The sequence below is a fragment of the Phalacrocorax aristotelis genome, chromosome 2 (genome assembly GCF_949628215.1).
Source record: "Phalacrocorax aristotelis chromosome 2, bGulAri2.1, whole genome shotgun sequence".
In the NCBI taxonomy this organism is placed as follows: Eukaryota; Metazoa; Chordata; class Aves; order Suliformes; family Phalacrocoracidae; genus Phalacrocorax; species Phalacrocorax aristotelis.
The window spans coordinates 18,214,921-18,232,806 of NC_134277.1; the positions used below are offsets into that span (position 1 = coordinate 18,214,921).

Consider the following 17,886-nt stretch of genomic DNA (forward strand, 5'->3'; position numbering starts at 1 on the left):
CAGTATTTTCTAACAATATATAGACTGGGTATGTTTGGTCTTAATTTTTTGAAGTATATTGTAATTGCCATTCAGATTATATATACTCATAATCAAAAGCAGGGTATTGTTGTACATAAGAATGACAAAACTGCCCCCAAACAGCAATTTTCTTTCCTGTTATTCAGTCATAGGCATCCTATCACAGACATGCACATTAAGACATCTATCCAGGACTTACACAATACAGTAAACAAAATTAACTTCTACCATTGCAAAATAAATTTCAACCATAGGTCTAAACAGAAAAAAAAATCCTTGACATTTCCATGCAAAGTAAAACAATATTTCACTTTCTAGTTGCATTCAGTTATATTCACTCTAAATCCAAATCTAAATTAAGTAAATTAATAAAAAAACCGTCCAGGTAGGTACTATATTTATAGAGATTATTTTGAGCCAAAAGCTGTATAATTTCCATTTTATTTAATCTTGCTTTCTCTCAGGATACTGAAATGCACTATAACTTTATTGTAATATTTATATTTTTCTATTCATGTATATGCATTTTACTACAAATTGGGCAGCACACTTGGAATCATCTTCTTTCTAGTCTTGTTAGTACTTTTATTACTTGTACTCCAATAATGCTTTTAGGTTTCATTTGAAAATAGGGAACAAAGATACTGGGAAAAGGCATGTCACCAGTAGCAGGCAAAATTTTGTCGAAGGAGTCAAGGAGCAGATCTGCTTATGGAGCAGATCATCTTGAATGCCATTACACGGCACGTGTGGGACACCCAGGGGATTGGGCTCAGCCAGCATGGGTTTATGAAAGGGAGGTCCTGCCTCACTAACCTGGTCTCCTTCTATGATAAGGTGACCCACTTAGTGGATGAGGGGAAGGCTGTGTACATTGTCTACTTGGATTTTAGTTAGGCCTTTGACACTGTCTCCCACAGCATTCTCCTGGAGAAGCTGGCTACTCATGGCTAGATGAGTGCGCTCTGCGCTGGGTTAAAAACTGGCTGGGCAGCCAAGCCCAGAGAGTGGTGGTGAATGGAGCCAAATCCCGTTGGCGGCCAGTCAGGAGTGGTGTTCCCCAGTGCTCAGTGTTGGGGCCAGTCCTGTTCAATATCTTCATTGATGATCTGGATGAGGGGATTGAGTACACCCTCAGTAAGTTTGCAGATGACACCAAGCTGGGTGGAAGTGTCGATCTGCTGGAGGGCAGGAAGGCCCTACAGGGGGACCTGGACAGGCTGGATCATTGGGCCGGAGCCAACGGTATGAGATTCAACAAGGCCAAGTGCCGGGTCCTGCGCTTTGGTCACAACAACCCCATGCAATGCTACAGGCTTGGGGAGGAGTGGCTGGAGAGCTGCCTGGAGGAAAAGGACCTGGGGGTGTTGGTTGACAGCCACCTGAACATGAGCCAGCAGTGTGCTCAGGTGGCCAAGAAGGCCAATGACATCCTGGCTTGTATCAGGAATAGCATGGCCAGCAGGAGCAGGGAGGTGATAGTGCCCCTGTACCCAGCGCTGGTGAGGCTGTACCTCGAGTACTATGTTCAGTTTTGGGCCCCTCACTACAAGAAGGACATCGAGGTGCTGGATTGTGTCCAAGGAGGGCCACAAAGTTGGTGAAGGGTCTAGAGAACAAGTCTTATGAGGAGCGGCTGAGGGAACTGCGGTTGTTCAGTCTGGAGAAGAGGAGGCCGAGGGGAGACCTTATCGCTCTTTACAACTACCTGAAAGGAGGTTGTAGCGAGGCGGGGGTCGGTCTCTTCTCCCTAGTAACAAGCGATAGGATGAGAGGAAATGGCCTCAAGCTGCGCCAGGGGAAGTTTAGGTTGGATATTAGGGAAAACTTCTTCACCAAAAGGGTTGTCAAACATTGGAACAGGCTGCCCAGGGAGGTGGTTGAGTCTCCATCCCTGGAGGTATTTAAAAGAAGGGTAGATGTGGTGCTTGAGGACCTGGTTTAGTGGTGGACGTGGCAGTGATAGGTTAGTGGCTGGACTCGATGATCTCAAGGGTCTTTTCCAACCTTAATGATTCTATGATTCTATGACCACTGGTATCCTGAGTCCAGGTATGGTGCCCTTCTCAGGAAACCATCCTTTCTCCAGTGTCAGTTGTGACAATTCTAAACTCTGATACAGGTCTCTGCTGTAGGAAGAGCAGTCAAAGTGGCCTAATTATGCCACATACAACGTTAGAGGGTTCAAGCAAAAGGAGCAGGGTAATGTATGCCATGAAGTTAGGTATTCCATAGGTCTCCTGTACACCTCCTGTACAGTCTCAGCTATCTTAAAAAGTAATGTTTCTGCCTGCTGGCAGATTGTCTGCAAAAAAGTTAATGGTGTTTACCTTTTCCAGAGATGACTCTAGAGGAAATTTTGTATCTTTTTTCCTAGCTTACTGAACTGAGATAATAGTTTCAAAATTTAAAGCTTTGTATTCACTAGGAAGGGTTTTAGTTAGGATGGGACGTGTGATATTTAAATTTTAAGCCTGTATATTTTATTATCTTTTTTCTGTATCTATGATCTTATTATCTCTCATGGATCTATCATCTTTTTTTAAAGAAGGGAAGGAAATATCTAATCAAAACCATGTAATATTTACAAAATTTCATGGTCATAAAAGTTCACGAAAGTAAATAGTAGAAAATAGGGCTAGAGCAGGCTACTCTACCTGCTTGCCTCCAAATAACATCAATTCTTTTTGTGTCTTCTGGACACATATTCCTTTAACTTTTCTTTCCTGTGATGCAGATTTCATAACCGCTGTAGGCAATATATTCCAGAATTCAAATATTCTTGCTATTAAAACAATTTATCTAACACCTAGCATAAACCAGACCTGATGTCATTTAACCCCATTATTTCTTGTCTTACCCACAATGAACCTGGAGAACAGATGATTGTCTTTATAGCTGTTCTTTAAACCATCTTCTTATTCACTTCATCTCTACAGTAAACAGCTCTAGTTCCTTCAGTTTTCCTGTGTAGATCATATGTTCGAGGTATTTTCTATCCTCTGGTCTTTGTCAAGTTCGTCAGTATCTTTCTGGACGTGTGATACCTAGAATAGATGTAGTACTGAAACTGTGGTTTTATCAGTTCCAAACTGAAGAAGGATGATCTTTTGTATCTTACAGTTTACAAATCCGGTTATAAGCCCCTCTGTAAAGTTTGCTTTTTTTTTTTTCTTTCCCCCTGGCAACATGGTGATATTAATAGGTAATATCTATGTTGTGTCCCATTGTTAATACCAGATTTTTTCCTTCAGTTCTGCAAACTAATGTCTTCGGCATCAGCCAGTTTTCTCAGTACCGTAAAGTGGATTCCATGAAGTGTGTATGATCTAGTATGACAATATCTATGTCCTTAGAATAAGCGGAACATTTACTATGTCATCACTGACATTAAGTGTACATTGCCAGAGCATAGTAAAGACTAATGCATAAAAAAGACCCATTAATGCTTTTAACCTTCTTGGTTGCATTTGTTGAAAGCTTTCTGTCGGCTAACAGTTTTCTTCCTCTTGATTATTACAGAAGTATCAAATAAAATGATGGTTTCAACTAGTTTGTCCCTTGGTAGTTGTATTTTGGTTCGTGTCCTTATACGCTTCTGTTACTCTTTTACTTTCATTCTTAGTTACTTGATCTTGCTGTCACTCTCTGTATGCTTCCTGAGTTTCAGCCAGCTGAAGAGCTCTTGATTTTGCCTGATTAATCTCTTTCTACATTTCCTGTTATTCACCCTCAGTGGGATTTTTGCTTTGTACTCTTTATGTAATTTTTAAGGCACTGATGACTCTTCTAAACTTCCCCTTTCCTCTTTCCCATTACATCATGCCTTCTGGTTTCCTGAATTTACATAACAACAATGGATGACATTTCAGGCCTCCTACTAGCTTTTATTTAATTGCTATCATTTGATGCACTGCCATTTAAAAACATTGTTGTACCTGTTGAACATCCTGGGCAACTAGCCCTCAGACTGCCCTGACTTGTTTGGAATCAAGATGATTTCAGCTGCTTTAGGGGGTAATGGCTGCAAAATAAGCATGAAGCCATCTTTGCCAGTTCTTTTCACTGTCAAATTTGTTTAACAAACTTACAGAGAAAAAAGTGAAATGCTTAGGAGTATTAGAATATGTCCATGTAGCTAATTTTGTTATTTTCACCCCACTGGAACTGTCCTGTGGCTTAAGAAGCCCTAGGATGACCTTAAATACTAATTTTAATAAACATTAGCACCAACAGCTTAGTAGGTAGCTATCTTCTACCATTTTCTATTGTTGATGATAGCTTGAGATCTTTGAGCAGCGGGGCGTGGGACAGGCATGCTGTATTTCAATGCGTTTCTGCCAGAAGTTGTTAGAAGGTACTTGAATACTTCAGAAGCAGTGTTCAGCATTCCATGAGATCCTAAGGAAGAATTTCTGAAGGTCTGAGGATTTTTAAATGGAGAAAGATAGGACATTGAACGAGCCAGCGAAAAGGGGGCCTGGATGCAGCCAAAAGTTTATGCATCTTGTATCTTGCTGTGTATTCAGAATGGTCTAACCAATGAATACAGTCATATTTGGAGAAACATCAGCAAATAAGGATGTTTCTAATATAGTGGTGACTAAACCTAGCACTGTTCAACAGTTTTGTCAGAGTTCTGAATGTGAATATGAAGTCACTCTTGAAAACCAGAAGTGGTGAAGTATGTGGAATAGCAGGACAGGCTCTCAAAGGCAGATCTGAATTGCTTGGCAGGGTGACTCCATTCAGATCAAATGTGCTTCACGATGCCCAGGTGCAAAATTAAGTAGATGAGAACATAAAATTCAGAACATGCCTGTACAATGCGGGGGCTATCTTCTGGAAACAGTTACTCTAAAAACTTTAGAAGTTAGCATGCAAACAATTGAACAGTTGCTCAGTACTTCGTGGCAAAGAAAATGAACGCTTTTTTTCGTAATCAGGAGCAGTCAGTAGGCTTAGGGAAGTAAGGTTACCTTGTTATGCAGCACTGGGAAGATTGATTTTGGAAGCAGTGAGTCTTGTTCTGGTGTCCAGATTTTCAAAACATATTGAAAAAAAGTGGTGAAGCTCATTATTTAACAGTAAAGATGTTTAGCCTTTAGAATTCCCATTTCTTGACATCTTTAAATCAAGACCGAAGGCATGCCCCAGACAGATGCAAAGTATGTGTTAATCAAATGCTAGTTATTTTGTGCTCCACAAACATAAATGGATGAAAACTTAATGACCTATATTACGAAGGCAGTCAGACTAGTTGGACTAATATTCCTTTTTACATTAAATCTTGATTTATGTTTTTAAGAGTGAAAAGATAATTCAGCAACCTTTGCATGACACCTCTGTAGCTTTCACCATTCCTGAAATGCCCTTTTCAGTTGTGGAAAGAACATAAAGGTAGGCTCCACACCCTGCCCTACTGTAATGGAGACATTTTATGGGGAAGGTCTCATAGAGATCTTTTCTTCTTCACGTCACAGAAGTTGAGATTGGACTCACAGATACCAAATTTATATACAGTCGTAACATCATCTGAAACAGCTGCCTTTGTATATGTACATTAAAAGTTTTAACTAGATTAATCTGTACATTTTTGTATTATAAAAGTAGTCTTTAAACACCTCAAAAATAAAAGCAAAAGACAAGCTTTGCTACACATGCCTTATAGTTCTGTAATTCTCAGATGTGAGCTCTGAGTGTCATAATAGAGACAGTACGCATACCTTGCATAGAAGATGTTTTACTGATAGTGTAGCAGCGATACAGTCTTATTTTAATTTAATTTGTGGATATATACGTTATACCACCATATAGGAAGAGAGGCACATTTTAAACTAAATCTGTGTTTAATTTCAAGCCTTAAAATTGATTGTTGATCTGCCAGTAGAGTTTATTTTGCATCCAACATATCAGATTTCAAATGGTATAACAGCATGATGCAGATTTTATGTCAACTTAATGGAGAGGTAACTATTTCCATGCATGTTAAAATCTGTGCTGTAAGAACTGCAAGGCTTACTGTAATGATAACTTCAAGAAACAAAAAATAATTGTTGAAACCGTCAGTAATATTTCTTATTTTGTAGAACTGATGCTTCAGCACATATGAAAAATATTTTATTGTGGTTTTACTTTAAAAACAGTTCAAGTGGTATGTGCATTTTTGAAGCTGAAAAAATAAAACACATATATATATTATATACAGTTCTATTTTTATTTAATATAGGAGAATTAAAAGTTGTTTATTTTTAAAAAACCTGGTCCATATTAAATGTCATATGCCAACCTTTATGCATGTAAGATAAGTGAATTATGAATTACTACGTTATGTATAAATGTAGTTTTATTGCAGGAGAAGCACTCTTCCAAAGAAGAAACATCGCTTGTCAGGTTAGCAATATACTTCTTACATCTATGTAAAATAATAAAAAGACAAGTTTTCTCCTTAAACACCTGTTGCAAAATTTTTATAATACAAGGCAAAGTAAATCTCAAAGTCTGAGCTATATGAAAAGACCACAAACTTCATAAAAGGACAGCTCTTTGTCCTCTTGAGCTAAAGAAAATTCTTTGTAGTTCTGGAATCATGTGTTAGGGATTTTTTTAAAAAATCATTTAGACTTTGATATGTGTGGGTACACTGACTTCTCTAGGAAAACATTTGAGAAATTGCTACAACATTTTATTCCTTAGGACATATTTTACAAAATAGATCAAAATATGTTCTTAAAGCTAGACACGTTTCATTTTCCTCTGAAGCCAAGTTGATAACAATGATTAAAAAAATGTAACATTAAAAAATTGTAGAAATCTTCCTTTAGGACACTCTATGTTACAGATATTAAAAAATTACCTTTATATTTAAACAATTTTCTGTGGGGAAATTCTGTGGATATCTATTGTTACAAGAAATTTAAGTAAAAATTAGCTGTGAAGCTCCATCCACATATACTTCATTGATTAGCAGAAGTGTTTTGTCTGATGTAAGTTACTGATCTGAAACTTTGTCAAGTATTTTTCTCCCATTCCTTTTGGATGTATTTTCTTGCTTGCGGTTCTCTACTACGTTTATGGTATCTGTTGAAGAACATGTTAAATTTAAAGGCTTTTTTTCTGTATTTGTCTTACTGTTTCTGTTTACATTTAAGACATATGCTGCAAAATGCTATGGTTTTGTTAGACCTACTTGTTTCAAATTAGCAAACATTAATCACTTTTTCAGTACTCTGTATTTCAGTTTGATGTGCACAGTTGAGCAAAATATTTTCCTCTGGAAAAGGTTGGCTCAAAGTTCTTCACAGTTTCAAAGGCGTCATTTGAAAGAGATGGGCTTGGGCAGCACATTTCAGATCTGGTTGGGTGCCAAAGCTTCCCTGGAATTGAGAGGCAAGTGGGAGGTGGATACTGCAGTTTGATTTACTAGGTGCTCTTAAGTTGTAACTTCCACATTAGCACCAGTTGGCATTGCTCATGCACTCCAGCTTCTGTTGCAGCTACGTGATAGCTCAGCCCTCCTAATTTTTGTGCAGCTGGGTTTGTACCTGAATTGATGAATATTAAATCTATATTATAGGTTCAGAAGAATCCGTTGTTATCATATGGTTTAACTGTCTGCATACCACAGGGTGTAGTGTTTGATCTTTTTCTTTCTTTTAGTGTAGTAGCTGTGACTGAAATAGAGCTTATCTTTTAGAAAAACATCCAATCTTGACTGAAAAATTTCCACTGCTGGAAAGCAACGTATCATCACTCTAAGTAATTTCTTCCAAAGGATAATTAACCACACAATAGAAAACTGGCACTTCACTCCTCATCTAAATTTTAGTACCTTTAACTTCAAATCATCAAACCCCTGTGCTACAGCTAGACTGTAGAGCTCTCTGTGATCACGTTCCTCTTCTTCATAGAGTTATTTATTCACTATGAATAAATCATACCTTCATTTACTTTCTAATAAACTGAGTAGTGCTTCTCATGTCTGTCTTAATGCAACTATTTTCCAGGCTTACAATCATTTTTATGTCTCTTCTCTGAATCACCTCTGTATTTTCACTTTCCTTCTAGGACTGTGAAAAGGAAAATTAGACACAGAATTTCAGTCGTAGTTGCACAGGTGCCTAAAAAGAGATAATGCCTATGTTCCTGTTCAGTACTTTCACTTACACATCCCAAAATTCATCCTTTTAATGAAATGTTACACTGTAATCTCAAATTCGTATTCAACATCTCAAGTCTTTTTTATATGCTCTGGTTTCCAGGATAGAACACCTACATCGAGCTATGTCCCATTTTAATTATTTGTAAGTGTATGACCTTAAATTTATACATTAAAAAAACTGTATTGGGCTGATCAAAAAGCAATGTATCCCCATAACCTGCAACAGGAGGGGAGACATGATCGTTGGGATGGCAGTTTTCTGTGGTTAAAGCTTGTCTTTTGCACTCCAGGTGTCCTGACCTCCGATTTCCACAAATGTGGGAAACTTGACTGCATAACTTAAAGTAGTGTGAAACTGTTCATATTCTACCAAGGTAGACCCAAGACGCAAGACCATAAATGAATGCCCAGGGCGAAGTAAGAACAGGGCAAACACACAGCTTTCTAATACTCTCCAAGCCCCCACCTGTTTTTAGGTCAGGGAGTTGAAAATTGAATGAGATATTTATGTTTTTACTGACGTTCAGTGAAATCTTTTAGATTTCACAGAGTCCTTTCACAACCAGTTCCACTAGTCTGTTGCCTCATTTGAATAGTCAACTCCCTTTATTTCTTTTTAACCTGAATCTCATTATACCTAATTATTAAAAGATTTTATCTGTGTTAAAAGAGACATTGGACAGTCAATCCCTGTCTATCCCACTCAATGCCATCCCTAACATTGTAGGCGTCTATCATATCGATTATCTTTGCTGCTCTTTGAAACTTTTCCAGTGCTATAGTAACCTTCCTGAAACTGAGGCTGCAGAACTGCACAAAGGTTTTAAGGTGAATGTGAACCATGGATTTATAAAGTAGTATAGTGACATTCTCTGTTCACTGTTTTTTCCAAATAAGTCTTAATATTCCATTTGGTTTTGATTGCCACCCCCAAGGTATAATTTCTAATAGGTCAGCTGAAAACCTATCATTTCATCTATGGAGTTGGGATTGTTTTTTCTGATGTGCATCACTTCGCATTTTCTCATTTGCTATTTTATTGCCCTCTTAGTCTTAGTAAGTTCTTTAGCGGTTTATCACAACTGTCTGTGAATCGTAATATCATCAACAAAGTTTATCGCATAAGTAGTCCTTCCATTTTTCAGGGTGTTTATGAGTATGTTGAATTGCACACCTTCAACACAGATCCATGGAACTCCGCTAAATCACATCTCTTTATTGCTCTTATCCCCATTTTCCTGTTGTTTAGTCATTTTTTTCAATCCATGGAATGACCTTTCCTCTTATAGTGGCTTAGTTTCTTTAAAAGGTGTCAGGGAGAGACTTTGTCAAAACCCTTATGGGGTCCAGTTAGACATACCAACTACATCACCGTTGCCACAAGCTTGGTAAGTTTTGTAAGGTAGGACTTACCTTAACAGATCCATGGTGACTCTAAGAATATTGTTGCACAAATATCATATGTAGACAGTTGTCTGCTAATTCTGTTCTTTATTACTGTCTACCAGTTTGTCCAGCACAGATATTTGGCTAAAAGGCCTTGGATAACCCTTGAACTCTTTTCAAAGTTGACATCATATTTGCTGTTTCGCAGGGCAGTTTGAAGCAAGAGGATACATGCCACTTCTACTGAATCAACTGTTTTACCCTGTTGCCTTTATAACTCACTTGAATACTATCTAATAATGGTAGTTGGTTATTGTTCACAATAACCACAGGGTATTTTTATAAAAACCTTCTTCAGTGACTTCTTTTTCAGAAAAATCCTCTGAAATGCCCTCCACAATGGAATATTCTAGCTGGAATCTTTTTGGTTTCTTCCAGAGTGAACATCAATGCAAAGAATGCAAATAGCTTCTCTGAAATGTCTGTATCTCCACTGTGTGCTCTTTTACTATCTGCAAACACTCACAAAACTCACAATACTCGACTGCCTAATTTACCAGTTGATTCACAGCAAGCAATATTAGTAATTTGCACCTGTGCTATTCACTCTCACTTAAATTTATATGCCATTTGCAGACTTTATCAATTATTCAATTTCTTACTATGTCTGTGTTATGTAACACCATAGAATCAAAAAAATCTAACATGTTTCTTCTTTAGTAGTAGTTTTAATAGTACTAGTAGAAGAGATGAAGTTTTATATTAAATGCACTTTACACATTTGTTAATTATTTGCTTTACTTTAGGGAGGTAATCCAACAGCTACTGTAATCGCATTGTGTTCAATGAGAGATTTCAATCTGGCTCAAGAAACTTGTCAGCTGGCCATCAGAGACATTGGATGTCTTGAAGTGTTAATTAATTTACTTGCTACAGAAGAAATTAAATGTCAGGTGAGTAGCCTTGCCAAACAGAGCAATGAATTTGTCTTTTCTATTAGAATATTTTTTCAATTTTCGAAGTTATATAGTATAAAGACAACTGATTTCTTTCTTTTCTAATTTTTGTACTTTTCAAGGATTTTTTGAAAAAAAATCAATTTATTTGACTTCCAGTTTCATTCTTTTCTTCTGATTAAATTTAAAAGATAAAGTGTTTTAGTTAACTCAGCATTTTAAAGAATTCTTCTGTTTACGTATATTTAAAAAATGTTTAACTTCTGTTATCTTCCATTATTTAGATTGGTTCATTAAAAATTCTGAAGGAAATTAGTCAAAATACACAGATCAGACATGCAATTGCAGATCTTGGGGGCTTACAGATCATGGTGAAAATACTGGACTCTCCAGATAAAGAACTAAAATGTTTGGCAGCTGAAACCATTGCTAATGTTGCTCGATTTAAACGAGCACGAAGGACAGTAAGGCAGCATGGAGGAATCAAGAGATTGGTAAGCAGACATTAAAATGTGTATCCTTGTCATATGTGTGTGTTTGTCCAAAAAAATACGTCATATGTTGTATACATGATTCTTGTGGTAGTGTTTGTCATCATTAAAGAGCAGTATAATATCAAACTTCCCTGTAGATAATTTAAAAAATGTTTATTTTAGGTTGGGCTGTTGGAATGTATTTCAGTGGGACCAGCCAGTCTAACACCATATCAAGCAAAAGATACTGAAATGGCACGCTGTGGGGCTTTGGCACTCTGGAGCTGCAGCAAAAGCAGCAAAAATAAAGAAGCAATCCGTAAAGCTGGTGGCATTCCACTATTTGCTAGATGGCTCAAATGTTCACATGCGAACATCTTAATCCCAGTAGTGGGGACGCTACAAGAATGTGCCTCAGAGGTAAGTAAACACATATAGCTGGGTTATTTCTGATCATTAAAACAATTAGCTACTAAAATGAAGCCTTACATTTGACTGTCACTTAAACCAGGGCAGTTTTCCAGTCAGGAATTAGATGCTTTGTGTGATCAAGCTGTTTCTGAGGAGGTCACAGCTTGTAATGAAGTAAAGACCACATATTTTTTATTTAAAAGACTAGGAGTAGTTTGTGAAAGAGAACATATAGAAGTAAAATCCTTAATCAGTTTCATTTTTTTCCCCCTTTTTTTCATCACACTTGACAAATTTGGCAACTTAGGATGCTGTATTCTGGTTAATCAGTACATTTTATTTCTACAAAGCTAACCTGCAAGTGTGGCCAAGAAGATCGAATGCAGTGCAGGGCATTGTGGTTTACAATGTCCTTGTGAATTGGGTAAGACAGTGTCTGATCGACTGCAAAAAGAAGAAAGGAATATATGTGATTTTTCTACAGATTTCCATGGCCGGTTGCACAACTTTGAGTATATTCAGTTTTTAAATTTGAATGCAAGCATTTTTTAACATCACCATATGAGTGGTTATTTCTCCATTTGTGGAATCATATTTGAAATAAAGGTGCATTGGACTTAAGGTGAGAAATACACATAAGTTTTCTTGGTGATTTTGAGATATGGAAGACATGATTTTTTGAAATATTTTAAATTATAAAACACTTTGTATTTTCAAAATTAGCTTCTTGAACTACACAGCTTTATGCATGCTTCACAAGACAGCAACCTGGCAGATTTTAGCTTCAGTAAGTCTACATTGAGAAGGTGACATTTTTGAGGGTTTCTTATCTAGCCAGATTTGGAAATAACACTAAATGCAACTTTTACACAGATGTTTCCCCTCTCTTAAATAATGGTCTCCTGTTACAATGCCTGTGGGTTAAAATTTGGAAGAAAATATCACTAAAAAATTTTAGTTCTAAAAAATGCTTTTCTAACCGTGTTCTAGGAATAGATCTGTTGTTTCGGCTGTCAGCTCTTGATGAAATGAGTGGCTATTTCTTGATCCCATTCTGAAGCATCTTTTTATTCCTTGGCTCTGAGCAGGGAGTCTGGACACCTTTCAGAGTATTCTGGATTCTGTGTAAGCCAGGTAGCTACAAAATAGGCATTGCAGCACCTGGTTTTATAGGTGATTTGAAGAGCACTGCAGAGAATTTATGTATTTGATTAACTTTGAGAACATCAATAGTATTTTCAAGACAATGCAGATGACTTGTTCTTAAAGTACGAGGCTTCTCAATATCAAAGCCTAGAATTGTAGCACTGTATTATTACTGTGAATAGTGTTATTACCTGTTAATATACAGGATTTAAAAGATGCAGTTTATCTTTTTAGCCAAGTTACAGACTTGCAATAAGGACAGAAGGAATGATTGAGAACCTTGTGAAAAATCTGAGTAGTGAACATGAGGAGCTTCAGATGCATTGTGCAAGTGCCATATTTAAGGTAATGGTGTTATTGTAATCAATAGATCGGAGCCAGGATTAGCCCTTTGTTTTCATGTCATTGTCAGTTTTAATATTTCTTAGTTTTACTATTTCTCTAATGTGTAAGAAATTACTTTATCAAAATGTTTATAGTGTTTAGCTTAATTCTTATGAGAATATCTGCATATTTAATATTGTAATTAAGTTCCTACTTGCTCTTTTTGTGTGCAAGCCCTAAATTGCATAGGTAACCAACGGAGAGAGGCAGGGTATACTGTGCAAAGAGCTGCTTTGGTTTTTTATGTTTGTTTGCCCATAAGGTGGAAAATATGACAGTATAAGCACTGCTGTATATACAGGTGAAGTTTACTACTGTCAAGCTCTCTTACTGACTTCTTAGCATATTCAGATCCTTTAATGAAATATTTGTTTTCTCTGTAGTCGTTTTTACTAGTTACAACAGAATACACCTAGCTTTTGAAGACATAATTTTACACATTTTACATATATGTATGTTGTATATACGTACATACATCCATGTATATGATTTTTTTTTTTTAAATAGTGTGCAGAAGATAAAGAAACACGTGACTTGGTTAGACAGCATGGAGGTCTACAACCACTGTCTATTCTGCTTGGTAACTCTGAAAACAAACAACTTCTAGCAGCTGTGACAGGAGCAATCTGGAAATGTGCCATCAGTGGAGAAAATGTGTCAAAGTAACAATTTAATTTTATAAACATTTATTACATTATCATGTTTTGATTCTATGGGCCTCTATTGTTTTCAGAATTGTTATGTCATGTATCTTCAAAACCATACTTGATAATCAGCTGGGCTTTCAACTTAGGTTTTATAGTACTTTAAAAATTGCCACCTGACCTTATCAGGGTACAATGGAAACAGTGTTAAGTTCCTAGAATCTTAAGAGTCAATGGGGACAATTGGTGCCTCTAAAGAATAGTTAAGATATAGGACACTGAGCCAGGAGGTGTACTAGCACAGTCTGGCACATGGGCGTATACAATATCCCCACTCCTCTCTGTAATTTACAAACTGGAACCAGTGCTGCATGGTAGAGAGAATAGTTAGCACGCTTAGCTTTAAGGTTTTACTTCAAGAGAGACAGGCAGCAAATTATCTCATTCTAGGGTAGTTATCTAATACACACTAGGTCCACCTACTTTAGAAATATACTGGAATCTAGGATAATTAGCCTAGATGCTTCTCGCCTTGACTACAGAAAGGGGTCAGAAAAGTAGCTTAGTCTGGACACCCAGCTTCTAAATGAGTGGAATTAACTGATAGAGCCTACCATAGGCACCTACAACCTCTCAGTATCAGGGTTCTGGGTGATTATCTGAGAACATGGCAGCACGAGTTACCACCCTCCACATTTCATGGAACAGCTTAATGATTGACAATTCTTGACCCCTTCATCTAAAATTCATTTATTGGATTCATGCACCTTACTTCAAAAAAAGCCTGTCCACTGGAGTATGCACTAGGCTTCCTGCTGAAGTTATGCTGCTCTGTTTGGAGGAATGTAAGATTCAGGGGCTAGAAGGAGTACCAGTAAGAGGTAACCTCTTCCTGCAGCCCTAATTTTAGTGTACTTTGCTGGGCAAGCAGATATGATAGATAACTGCTGGATAAAAATCAGAAAGAATTCTGGTAATAAGGGTTTACAGTTTGGCTTTCTGCTGTTCTAAACGAGTTCCCAAACTGCTGGTATATAGAGCCATGGTCTCTATGTACTCTACTGCTGTCCTACGGCTTTTTGCATTCTTGATTGCACAGTAAGCTTGCCTTTCAGGAGCGTATATCCTTCTTTCCTATGGGCTTTGGGTATCTGCACAGAGGCATCCTGGTTCTGGATCAATCAGTGATGAGATGGACTGAATGGCGCTCTCTACACTAGTAAACTAAGCAGGGCCAAACCTTCAGGGTTCAGGCACTGCCCTATGATTATCCATGCTGTTTAACTGCTAGCACAGTCCCTTACAGAGTTTGGTCTGTGCCAGTGAGCGCTCTCCCAGACAATGCCCAGACACTCCTTGGGAACAGTGCAGGCAACAGATTGTTTCCATCAGGCGGAATGGGTGAGGCCACCCTGAATTGTGAGGATAAGAGATTTTTAGCCGTATGGATGCTATGTTGTGCTTCTTGTCCTCAGGGTTAAAGAATGAGCCATGGCCTGTTTTATTTATTAGTATAGCTGTAGCCAATAATTCTGTCCAAATGCAAACAGATTTTTGCTGGGCTACTCACATATCTTTGGCAAGTACTTGATGCTCCATGAAGGTTACTAGCCAGGCGCAGCTCCAGGCTTGAGCTGAATTCATGCATTATGTAGTGCTGAGTATGAAGCAGTAAACCCTATCCAAACTCAAGATGGGAGGGCACTACAGAACAAGGAGGGAGGATAACATGAAAACACATAAGTAGATCTGGAGGGATGAGCTTGAGTCTGGCATAAAGCTAGAAGTAACAAACCCTGCTGGTTCCTGCAGAGCCACTTAATTGTCTTCAGACTACTCCGCAGTATTTCCTATACCTGAAGTACATTGCTGAGATGTTGTGCTGACTCAGCAATGAGCTGATACAGGTGCCTAGGCCTGACTGGCTCAGATTCCAGTTTGCGTGCAAGCAGCCGTACTGCTTCTGGACACAAGATGGCCCGAGCCAACAGCTCTGTCAGAGTGTAGCCTGTCCATCGCAGAGCCAGCTCATATAGTTCTATCTGTGAAGCAGTTGGTGTGCAACACACATAATGTAGCCAGAGAAAATCAGAGTTTTTTAAAAATTGTTTGCTTGCTCTGTTGCTTTTTTTCATGCTGTTGATGTTTTCTCTTGAAAAACATTTATAGGCATACTTCCAAATTATAGTGAACAAAGAGAGGAAAGTTTCTCCTTAAGCAAACGCTTGATTCATGAAAAATTAAAGTTTCTCATTTCTCAGTTACTTTGTTATACTGATAAACCAGCTTGGAAAGATTAACTTTTATTGAAACAGTTCTAGTTCTGCCATCACAGTCTAAAAAATACTGATTTTTTTTTAAAGAAAAGCCACATGTACAACCGATTCCTAGAAAATGCAGACTATTTGTAGCTCAGGTAGACACTTCCAGAAGCTAGGGGCCATGGGGGAAGCACAAGTAAGAACTCTGTACTCCCAGAGAAATTATATCTTTAGGGAAGGAACTATGTGTATTTACACAAAGGTATAAATCAAAGCATAATTATTAGGTAATATGCAGATTAGATCTACCTTGATATACCAAATGGAATTGTCAAGGTGTATCACAGAAGATGTATGAAAGGAAAATACAGTATTTGTCAATATTAAGAATCTTCTCAGTTCTGAACAAAATGAACTTAGAAGGTAACCCCAGTACTGAGGAGTAAAGTCCTGCTCTGAAAGAAGAACTTCTGAGGTTTAGCATGCCTCTGTTTGTAGGACAGGACTTCTAGGATTTTTAGAAACATGTTTTTGATTTTCGGTACCAAAAGTGCTATGAAGAATGAGGGAAGTATTAATACAGCAGTCAACTCAAATTTCTGTCAATTTATTACTTGATTTCAAGATGGAATCTAACATAGTACAATAGAAATGTACTAGAGCTATAGGTCTGACCTTAGGAAAATGCACTTATTAGGCCTGAACTAAGTATAGAACTGGTCAGGGCAAACCCTCTAAAGGCTAACATTTAGTGAAAAGTAAGGGTGATCCTTTGGTCCAGATAGGTGGAAGAGGGTCTGATGTGCTACTACTCTAGCTGTTGTTAACATGGCAGGAAAAAGAACTGGAAGTTAGGATGGCAGAGTACTTGCCAGTCTTCCAGAATATTTTCAGCTATTTATAGATGTTGCATCCATATATCAAGTTTTAGAATACTCTCAAACTACTCTGTGGATTCCTAGGTAGCTAAATTAGGGAAATGTATTTAAAAAGGTAGAGTAAGAAATTACGCTTTATGTCACACTTTCAAGAACTGATTGAAGTGGTTTACCTGTATTGTGATTTCTTCAACAAGGTACTTTACAGACAGAAACTAAACATTATACTTCAACTATAATTATATCTTAATTATAAAATTAAACTTAGTAACCTACTGAAAATAACAACTTTGATTTTCTTTCTGTATCTTAGATTTCGGGAATATAAAGCCATCGAAGCTTTGGTAGGACTGCTCACTGATCAGCCTGAAGAAGTTCTTGTAAATATTGTTGGAGCACTGGGGGAATGTTGCCAAGAGCCAATAAATCGAACTATTATATGTAAATGTGGTGGAATACCACCTCTAGTGAAGTTACTTACTGGAACTGATCAGGCACTACTTGTGAATGTCACCAAAGCAGTGGGAGCCTGTGCAACAGAACCTGAAAATATGATGTAAGTTATTCATATTCATAGCATTTTACATATTGAATTTTTTATATTAAGTAATTCTGGCACAAATATAGTCAAGTCTAATCTGACTTAAAAGAATATTTTACTTTTTTGTTTTCCATAGGCCTACTGTAAAATGTGCTATATATATAAAAGGAAATATTCATTAAGGAAGTATATAGAATGTACAGCTTTTACGTTGTCAGGAAAATCAGATAAACTTTTAGTAAACTGGTTTTTATTGCAGTTAAAATTCAAAGTTACAGAGCAACATTTTAAAGTGCTGTATGATAGATGCCTGTTTTTCCTTCTCCATTTACATCTGTTCTCAAATCATAAATAATAGCCCAAATTAGAGAAAGTAATTCCAAAAGTAAATGTGCACATTTACTGTCATGAAAAATAATTTGAAAATTTTTGAAGTAGAGTATTATATGCATGATATCTGTTTTGTCCCTCTCCATCATTCCTTTTATGCACTCAGACTTTTTTTGGACCCTTTTGTCCCCTGTTATTCCCTTGCAAAACTGAAGAAAAAAACCTGTATTTTTACTGAGACAGTTGCTGCTCTCTTTGGGTTTGTGATGTAAATTTGTACAGCTTCCAAAGATC

General features: G+C 37.3%; 1 protein-coding gene across 1 annotated transcript in view; it reads left to right on the forward strand.

Annotated features, from left to right (window-relative positions):
• The window catches only part of ODAD2 (outer dynein arm docking complex subunit 2), a 94,726-nt gene that overhangs the window by 26,712 nt on the left and 50,128 nt on the right, over positions 1-17,886 (forward strand). Inside the window, exons 10-15 of the mRNA XM_075082581.1 lie at positions 10,375-10,521; positions 10,809-11,018; positions 11,181-11,417; positions 12,789-12,899; positions 13,446-13,600; positions 17,035-17,277. Of these exons, the coding sequence (XP_074938682.1) occupies positions 10,375-10,521; positions 10,809-11,018; positions 11,181-11,417; positions 12,789-12,899; positions 13,446-13,600; positions 17,035-17,277 (1,103 nt within the window). The remainder of the gene's footprint in view (positions 1-10,374; positions 10,522-10,808; positions 11,019-11,180; positions 11,418-12,788; positions 12,900-13,445; positions 13,601-17,034; positions 17,278-17,886) is intronic.